Source organism: Prunus persica, chromosome G1 (genome assembly GCF_000346465.2).
Source record: "Prunus persica cultivar Lovell chromosome G1, Prunus_persica_NCBIv2, whole genome shotgun sequence".
Classification (NCBI taxonomy): domain Eukaryota; kingdom Viridiplantae; phylum Streptophyta; class Magnoliopsida; order Rosales; family Rosaceae; genus Prunus; species Prunus persica.
The window spans coordinates 19417793-19428205 of NC_034009.1; the positions used below are offsets into that span (position 1 = coordinate 19417793).

Below are 10413 nucleotides of genomic sequence, written 5' to 3' on the forward strand. Positions count from 1 at the left end.
TAGCCTTATGTAAAAGAGAGAGAGAGAGAGAGAGAGAGAGAGAGAGAGAGAGAGAGAGAGAGAGAGAGAGAGAGAGAGAGAGAGAGAGAGAAAAGAGGTGGCTAAGGTTTGAGAGGAATTTTCTGCATAGTTGCAGTAGAGATTTCAGACGTACCTCAACCCTTGTGTTTGGCCATATTTTTATAGTGGTCTTGGAGGATAGGGTTTCAGATGAATAATTCCATAGATTGAAGGGAATTATTCCTCTCCTATTTGGAATTGATTTGATTAATTAGGGATTTGATTTACTAGGGTAAATCAAATCCCTAATTGTGGTAGGTATCAAATCAAATCCTAATTTAATTAGGTAACTCCTCATTTAATTGGGAATTGTAGTAGGAATCAAATCAATTCTCAACCTAATTAGGTAACGTTCCATTTAATTGGGTAATCCCCAATTAAATTGAGTAACTCCTAATTAAGTTGATTAATTCCTAATTATTGCACAAAAATTGGCTGCCGTTGGATTGGAGAAAAAATCTGATCGGAGAGCCCAGAGTGCGACACGTGGACTGTAGCGGGCACTGTAGTGTTGCAGCACTGTAGACTGTAGTGCATTGTAGCACTGTAGCTCGCTGACATCAGCACCAAAACTCAGGTTGGAGCTCCGGCCAGTCCAGGTTGCTGGGTCCCACCTTGCGCCCGGACTTCAGTTTGTTGCTGAAAACAACTTTTTGGCCCAAACACAGCCCCCCTCTCCCCCCGCTCCTCGCTGGAGTTGCTCTAAGTGTAGGATTAAACCCTCTCAACTACTATAACTACAAGTCCCCACAAGCAATACATAAATAAATAACATACAAAGAAAATAATATCATTAAAAAAATATAAATTCGCTTTTTGTTTGTATTCAGAAAAGTTAAAAAGAATGAAATAGATTGTTTCTACAAATTTCTATACCCTTGAGGCTCTGAAGTTGACAACTAGAGGCTAGTCCAGAGACACAGGTTACAAGTTCGACTCTCCAATTATGGCCTCTCTGTGTAGTTTTATGCACATGATTGAAAATGTGTATTTGTATGTTTGGTGAACTATACATAAATGAAGGATAGAATTGTGCACCTGATTTCTGGCACGAAAACCAAATTTTAATCCTCCACCAGAGACTGTTCTTCCTTTCTTTTTTTTTTTCTTTCTGTGTTTTTTAATTTCTGCCAGTGTATGTGCAATTTTGTATCTCTGTAGTCTATCCTGTACTAAAACCTTTGTTGGAACTCGCTTGCGCTTTTTGTTCCATACTTAGATCTGAGTATGTGTTGCTATATTCTAAACTATGCTAGGATTTGGGTTCTTTTTAAGTCCTGTAGCTATGCTCAACTCCAGCTTAATTACTGCTGCAGAATGGGGGTTCACAAAACTATCTGCCAAATGATGGTTCTGCTCATGATTGGCTTGTGTTGTCCACAACAGAACCAATAGCACCATTAGTGTTGCAAGAAAGACCATTGCCGCCCAAACCATCTTAACGTATCGCTTCAAAGATTTGCAGTGTTTGACAAGGATTTCAGAGAAAGCATCCTTCACTGTCTGACATTCTACTAGACTTTCCATTCCCGGGTATGAATTTAGTAGATTTTGTATGGAACTTGTGTAAAGCTCCACCAGTTTGTAATCGCTGTCCGATATGAACACTCCATTTTCGCAGCTTCCATTGCTTGCATCTGAACAACTAAGTTCCCTCAAGACCTTCAACATTAAACACAGACAAGGATTCAACAGGCATACTGAAATAGTGAATTATTCAAAAAAGTAGTAATAAGTTTGAAGTGTGGAAAACATAAGAGCTTGCTTAAAATCATTGGACTTATTTTTAGCATACCTCTGGGATGTCTCCGATTCGTACTGAATTAGCCGGACAGTTTTCTGGCTGGTAATTGTACTCTGGTGGTTCTGAGAAGGGATTGCATACATATTCTATACTTTGAGATGATGTTCCTTGTGTTGATGATATGTTTGCATTCACCTGAAGATTTACCAACAGTAAAAATTTAAGAGTTACAAGTATTTTGTATTATGTAACTATAGTATCTAATAATTTGTCACAAGTGTCCTTTTGCAGTTGAACAATTGCTTCTTCAATGCAAAGTTGATCAGTCAGAGCATTGGCCCCTATTATCTGCTTGCCTTTGGTTCTCTGTTACTTTTCATTCTTTAATGACTTAATTCATTTCCTTCATTAATTTTGATCCCATTATATTTGAGTAAATCATATGTTTGGTTTCAACATTTCATGACTGACAAACTTCATGTCTTAAAATATTTTATGATAAATAACATAAAAAAAAAGGTCATGAATCTGATGTACCAAATTTTAAGGTTATTGGAAGGGATGAAATGTTTCTCCACAACTTCGAAAAAAGTTATTTCTTTGTTCCTTCGATACCAAAATACACGAATCAATCTTACCACATTAACAAGGCTGTAGATCCCTGCACCAACATCATTTAGGACTGATTTTGCTGAAAGCAATTCATCACAGGGGAGGATTGAGCTCAAGCTGTTGTTGTTGGGATTCTGTTGGAAATTTTCAAGAGCTGTGCATGTGTCACTTGAAAACCTGAAATAGAATGAGATGTTTCTTTCCAATTAGTACTCTCCAACCTCTTGCCTGGACTGCTTCTTGTTGCTTCATTTATGGAGCCATACTAAATGCTCTTTGAGAATATATTATTATTTCAGGAAAGGAAAAGAAATGGACATACTCTGCTAAGAAGAAATACAGCCCAAAGAATATCCAGCACAAAACAGTTAAGAACCAGCATAGTATAATGAGCCTGCAAGAAAGCAAAAGCATTATACCATTAGGAAAAATTGCATTTGAATGTTCTCCAGTAATGAATATAAGTATTTTCCATGTTCAAATCAACTTTTAAATTCTACACTTACATGTAAACTAGCCGTTGTAATTTCAAAAATCCAGACACTGCAGCAGGGAGAATACAACTTCAGTGATATTTACAGATGAATGATATTCATGAATTCATGCAATTTACAGATGAAATATTTCAACGTTACTTAAGCTCCATAATGTTCACAGCCACTGATAAAAAATCACACACACTTGCAAACAAATGAACTCACACACCCACCTGACAGAGCAATCACTGCAACCAAGTTCAAGGAAATAGCCACTGTGGTTACTATATACCTGCAGACACAAATATATCATTATTATTATTAACATGCAATGATTCAGATTGGGTTGAAACTTAGGATTTGTGAAGGCTTTGGAATTAAATGATTACTTACACTATCTTGAGACCCTTGTCAATCAGACGCCTGTTCTTCTTAGCCTGCCTTTCTATATCTGCAGCTCCAGTATCAAGTTTCTGGGATGTGGAGGTGAGGAAGCTTGAAACCTCAGTATTTCCAGTTGAATCTAAGTTGTTTCTCATTTCTTTCATTGCTCCTGTTGTGTTGTATATGGTACCTGATGCTTCATCTGCAGTGGTTATGATAATGTTCACCACAGATTTTGCTTGCGAATGAAATCTCGCGTTGCCCCCTAAAACTAATCCGAATGCCACTCTGCATGGATGTTGCTTGTTAGTCTCATAGAATTACAAATATTGAGAAACTTGATGTTCCATTTCAAATAAACAGAATTTGGATATGAAATTTAAGCAAAAGATAGTTAAATTTCGGTCTTAAATTGTGCAGAGTTTGAATGACTTACATTGCAAGGAGTGTGAAGAATATGGCAAGGAAAATGTGCCACTGCCAGAGGTAACACTGCTTATGACAAAGTTGTCTTTTCTTCAGTTTTCCACTCTTCCTATTTTTAAAACAAAGTCTGGTTGCTAAAAGGAAGCACCCACATAAAATTCCACACAAAAGCCACAGCACCCCAAGTGCATATCCATGAACTCCTGTAAATACAGTTGACTGCACAAAACAACACCACCAAAGTCAATTTACTAATTACTTCTGGAGAGAGAGAGAGAGAGAGAGAGAGAGAGAGAGAGAGATTTACACTCCAGTAGTGCTTGCTGGTAAGGTTAAATCCTCCTCTGTATTTGTTGAAATTATCTAAAGGATCCACTCTCACAGTGTTATCTGACTGTCTCATGGGCTCTGATGCATTGTTTGCCTGAATCAATTTGCTCTCTTGGAAAGAAGAAAATTAAGGAAGTTATTAAGATTCCATTGAATTGTAATTTCTTGCATGGTTTTGTCATTGAGTTTCTGTTTCAATTTTTATTCTTCTTCATATTTGGAAACTTGAAACTTTGAATTTGAAGGGCATATAGAAATTCTGAAATTTTGGAATCATAATAGAACTGTCTTTTGGAATTTTAAAAATTTTGATAATTTTTCCGGTGACTTCTATTGTCTTCCCTTCATTGACTTTTTTTAATAAAAGAAAAAAATTATTCTACCCACCAGAGAAATTTAAAATTGATAATTTTGCTTGCAAAAGTGGTAGGGTTAGGGGGGGAAGGGAGGGCATGGGCAACAAGAATAAAAGGGTTAAAGCGCCAAGGCGAGGAGAGAGGAGACAAAAACAAATATATTGAACACTCCTTGAATGCAGGGAATCACTTGACTCGTAAGTCTTTTACGAAAATATTGTGGTCAAAGCAAATTTTTCTTTTTCTCTACCATCATGTCTTTCATTTTTGGCTAGCTAGTCTTGCTTGACTTGCAATAGCTAAGATGGCCAAGGCAGGATTGCCATTAAAACCAAAAAAAGAAGAAGACATGAATTAGTTTCTCGGCCTCATCTAGCTTTATTGTAATTTCTAATCCCAACTCCAATTTACTCTTAACTCATTCCAAATGTCAATTCATTATTTTAAACCTGAAACTTTCAACTACATAAAATAGTTATTTTGAAAGATATATATAAAAAATAAAAATAAATAAATAAAGGAAACAAAAGAAAAGAAAGGAACATATGATATCAATGCATGCTCACCTGCTTGGACTTGTGGGGGTGCAAAGTTAGTGGATGGAATGGATTGTCCTTGTATTTCTGGTGTCCTCAAGGCTAAAATCACCATCATGGAAACTAGGGTGTACCTGAGAACTATTGAGCTGCCCATCTCTGACCTGCCCAAATAAGTAATAAATCCATAATAAGATCACAATTTTGCTGCAAGCTTAGCAAATTGACAAACATGTATATATATTTCTTAAGATATATTGGTCGTGAAAAAGCTGCACCAATCACACAAATTTAAGGAATGACCAAAACCCAGAATCAACCTAACCACAGAGACACAGAGAGAGAGAGAGAGAGAGAGAGAGAGAGAGAGAGAGAGAGAGAGAGAGAGAGAGAGAAATATTACACGGTAAGAGTTCGAAATTAAGTTTTGCATGATTGTAATATATATTTGGTAAGGTTTCCTTCTTTTCTTATTAAATAGAGTAATTACATTTCCTCCAAATTAAATTACATCAGATTTTGTTTCTAATAACAAAACCACAAGTCAAGCCATTAATTGTGGAGTGGTTTTGTTTAACCACTACAACACGCGCATGATGATATAAAAAGCTTTACCTGACGTGTAACTCTAATTAAGGGCTTAATATATAACATTGATATTTTCATGCATGTTGGAGAGAAATTTGAGCATAAATTTACACCTTAATTAACAATTTACTTTGAGATCAAGAAATATGATCATGAAGTTCAATCAACGATACGAAATTAAGAAAAAGTTTACCAATAATTTTCCCAGAAAAGAGGTTTGTAAACTAGAAACCATTAACGTAGGATAGGACTAAAGGAAATGAATGAGTTTTTTCCGTGAAGTTACCTGCAATTCAGAGATGAAAAAGTAAAGGTTTCCCAAAACCTTGAATGAATATGGAAGCTTTCTTCTTCAATGGATTCTTCTTTCCAAAATCATCATTACTGCTTCAACAAATTAACAGAACTTTGATGTTTCTCTGATCGGCCAAGTGAATGATCTCTCTCAAAACCATGAGAGTGATCATACAATTTATATGTGTGTAAATATACATCTAGAAACTGGGACTCTTCAAATGCTTTTCTTGGTTGGTGTCCTCCAAGTCTAAAGAGGCCAAAACCCAAGTCAAGAACCTCAACTGAAACACCTCTAGAATTTCTTATTTGGTACCGGTACCCACAACATGAAATATCTTTTCTTGATTTTCAAACTGATTAAAGAAAAGGTTACCCCCACTTTACTTAGTAATTAAAAATAAATAAATAAAAGATAAGAATATATGAAGCTGAACGAAACCGTGTCAAACATTTCTATATACTTGTGCGTGTGGAGAGAGAGAGAGAGAGAGAGAGAGAAGAAGATTTGGTTTTTCCAACTTAACCCATTTCTCACATACAACTACTTCATCATATAGCTTTAAAAAAGTACGAACTTGATGGGGTGTGGAAATAATATCATGATTACTTATCATGAATGGGAGAAGTCATGAATTAGGGAACTTAGATAGGATAATTAAGAAATAGGAATCAGATCAACTACTCCCTTTATTTGATCTAATTCCTAATTTTGAGGGTATTTGATTACGGATTTTATCGTGACACTCACATGATTTTTTTATTCCAGTACTTATGTGTTAGTAAGGTGAGAGAAGTGAGGAATTGTAATCGTTCCAATACTCATGTGTTAACAAATATTTTTATAAATAAAATAAAATAAAAAATAAAAAAACATGAATTAAAACCATTCCAATATCCATTCCTAATAAATAAACATAACATAAGTTCCCTACCAAAACCTCTCTCTCAAAAAGTCAAAAAACAACAAATGTGGTTCTGTTCAAGTTAAAGACTTTCTGGTCATGGGCCTCATGGCCATATTCGTCACCTGCATAGCTCTTCTGTTTCTATTTCCGTTCTTGCGTATAATCAAATCTAGGTTCTAAAACGGTCAAAGCTCATGACCGCTACTTCATTTATTCATTCAAAAGAAAACCCAAAACATGATAAAGGTGAGGGAAAAGAAAAACCAAACGATGGCTCTCTCTCTCTCTCTCTCTCTCTCTCTCTCTCTTTTATTTATATCTAACAAATGGAAAGTCAAAAAAACACAATAAATAAAGAAAAGGAAGCTGCCTCTGCCTACAATTGTGGATGTTCTTTCATTGTGTTAAATGGATGAACATTGATGTTGATATATAGACTATAGTTGCCGGGCACGTACCTCATGCACTACGCAGCAAAGATGTGACATATGTGTGCATGCACTTTGGAAGTTGATCCTTCCTTGATAGGGTTAGGACTGTTGTTGATATAGGCCTACTCCTAATCGGTATACCTTCATAAATAATGGGCTAAAAAATGTGGCAAAACTTTAAGGTATGTGTTTTTTGGGTGGTCAAATGTTTTTTGTTTTTTGTTTTTATAGAAAAAAGACAGATTTCATTTCTATAGAAAGTGAAAACATTGGGCATGTTTTTGGTGACTTCGTTAAAATCTTCTCAGAAAAGACCACATAAAAAAAATCCCGGAGTAAAAAAGAATACCACACTTGCTAGAGTATAAACCCCATTACCAGTCTTCCCCATATACTGCTAAAATATGAAAACTATGAGAGAATATTTGTTTGTGGGAATTTTCTGTGTATTCTTCTCCTTGTAGGAGGTCATATTTATAATACAACGAAACCTGAATGGGCAAGTAAATAATAAATTCCTAAATCTATTTACAGTAGGAAATCAGGAATTAAAGTAAATCAATTACAATTATAATAGGAATTCTTGGTGTGTAAGGAAAGTAAGTCAATATCCACAAGTCACGCCAACACTCCCCCTCACGTTGGTGCATAGATGTCGCCAATGCCCAACTGATCCAGTGAATTGTGGAATGCTTTACTGGAAATCGCCTTTGTCAAAATATCCGCCAATTGATCCTCGGATTTCACAAAAGGAAACTGAAACACTTTAGCCTCAAGCTTCTGTTTGATGAAGTGTCGATCTACCTCAACATGTTTAGTACGATCATGCTGAACCGGATTCTGTGCAATGGCTATAGCAGCCTTGTTGTCACAAAAGAGATTCATTGTGGATGTAGGTTTATACCCGAGTTCAATAAGCAACTTTCTTAACCAAAGAAGTTCACAAATCCCTTTAGTCATGCCTCTGAACTCGGCTTCTGCACTGGATAAAGCTACTACATTTTGTTTCTTGCTCCTCCATGTCACCAAATTACCTCCCACGAATGTGAAGTAACCCGATGTGGATTTTCTATCTGTTACATTACCTGCCCAATCTGCATCTGAATAACCATCAATATTTAGATGACCATGCTTTGAGAACATAAGTCCTTTTCCAGGTGCAGACTTCAAATATCTAAGTATCCGAAGAACTGCATTCATGTGGTCTTCACTTGGAGAGTGCATAAATTGACTGACAACGCTCACTGCATAAGCAATGTCTGGTCGAGTATGTGACAAATAGATCAATCTTCCCACTAACCTTTGGTATCTTTCTTTGTTAGTTGGAACTTGATCCGGATATTCTCCAAGATGATGATTCTGAACAATAGGAGTGTCCGCAGGTTTACAATCTAGCATTCCTGTGTCTGTCAACAAGTCTAAGACATATTTCCTTTGAGAGAGAAATATGCCTTGCTGCGATCGAGCCACCTCAATTCCCAAGAAATACTTGAGTCCACCTAGATCCTTCATCTCAAACTCCGTAGCCAGATAGTCTTGTAGCTGTGATATTTCCTGTTTATCATTCCCAGTAATAATCATATCATCAACATAGATTATTAATGTTGTTACCTTCCCTTTTTGATGTTTCAAGAACAGAGTATGATCTGAGTTGCACTGTTTGAAACCATTGTTCTTCATTGCCATGGTGAACCGTCCAAACCATGCACGTGGTGACTGTTTCAATCCATATAATGCTTTTCGTAACCTGCAAACTGTTCCAGTCTGAGTAGTATTATATCCAGGAGGAATATCCATGTACACCTCCTCTGTGAGTTCACCATGTAGAAAAGCATTCTTTACATCAAACTGGTGTAGTGGCCAATCCAAATTAGCTGCAAGGGACAATAAGACTCTGACGGTGTTTAACTTTGCAACTGGTGCAAAAGTTTCTTCATAGTCTATACCATAGGTCTGTGTGTACCCTTTTGCCACAAGTCTTGCCTTGTATCGCTCGATAGATCCATCTGCATTGTGTTTTATAGTAAACACCCATCTACATCCGATAGTCTTTTTTCCTCGTGGTATAGTCTCTAATGTCCAAGTCTGATTTTTCTCAAGAGCTTTCATCTCCTCTTTTATAGCTTGGACCCACTTAGGATCTTTCAATGCTTCAGAGACCTTGGTTGGAATATGGATAGCAGACAACTGGTGCACAAAAGCCTTGAGTGGTTCAGACAGCTTCTCAGTGGATACATGATTTGCAATTGGATACTTGGATGTCTTGCCAATATCCGGTGAATAACGGTTTGGTGGCTTCCCACGATTTTGCCTGAAAGGTAATTGATATCCAATAGTTTTATCATCTAAATGCACAAGTCTAGTAGGAGTAGTTACCTCAAGGATATTCTCAGGAGATTGGTCTGTTGGTACTGTTGAGTTAGAAGGGGGGTCTTCATCTTGTTGTTCTGTATTGTCTGTAGGTGTGGGACTCGGATCAGAAATATCTTCGCATGGATCAGGTGGGTCAGGCAATTGATCGCTATGAATGGGCGATTGGTCACTTTTCAACAGAGAGTAATCTCGTGCTCCAGACTCGGGATGATCAATCATTTCTGTACATGGGAGAATTTCTTTGTTTGCCAAGTTGCTCCAATTCTGTTCTTCACTTCGTATCTCCCCCTGAAGCGCAGAATTGGATGATGGGTCATGAAAGAACAGCTCAGATTCCAGAAAAGTCACATCCAAAGTGACATAGGTTCGTTGGGTAGGAGGGTGATAACAGCGGTAACCTTTCTGATGAGTGGCATAACCCACAAAAACACAACGAAGCGCACAGGGATCAAGTTTGCTACGTTGATTTTTGTGGAGATGAACGAAAGCCACGCATCCAAAGATTCGGGGTGTGAGTACCAAAACAGAGGGTAGATGTCTGTGTTGCGCAAGCACCTGTAAAGGAGTTTTAAAGGTCAATACACCAGAAGGCATGCGGTTGATCAGGTGAACTGCAGTGACAATAGCATCATCCCAGTGATGGCGAGGAACATGAGCGCCAATCAGAAGTGCTCGGGCGGTTTCAAGAAGATGTCGATTCTTTCGTTCAGCGGTGTCTGAGGACAAGTCGTCTCATGGATAATTCCATGTTGTTGGAAGTAAGTCTGAAAGTCATGATTGACAAATTCTCCACCATTGTCGGAGCGAAGAATCTGGATTTGAGCATTAAATTGAGTTTTCATCTGTTTGTGGAAGGACTGAAAACGGGAAAACACCTCGTTTTTATTCTTCAGCA

The 10413-nt window shown here is 37.2% G+C and overlaps 1 protein-coding gene across 1 annotated transcript; it reads right to left on the reverse strand.

Moving 5' to 3' along the window:
* Positions 849 to 6174, reverse strand: LOC18791918. The gene is made up of 11 exons (XM_020559674.1): positions 5799 to 6174; positions 4955 to 5088; positions 4010 to 4143; positions 3713 to 3921; positions 3286 to 3564; positions 3126 to 3184; positions 2923 to 2959; positions 2739 to 2810; positions 2443 to 2593; positions 1856 to 1999; positions 849 to 1722 (listed from the first exon to the last, which is right to left on the reverse strand). The coding sequence occupies exons 2-11, from the start codon at positions 5079 to 5081 to the stop codon at positions 1303 to 1305; spliced, it is 1632 nt and encodes a 543-aa protein (XP_020415263.1). The 5' UTR covers positions 5082 to 5088; positions 5799 to 6174; the 3' UTR covers positions 849 to 1302.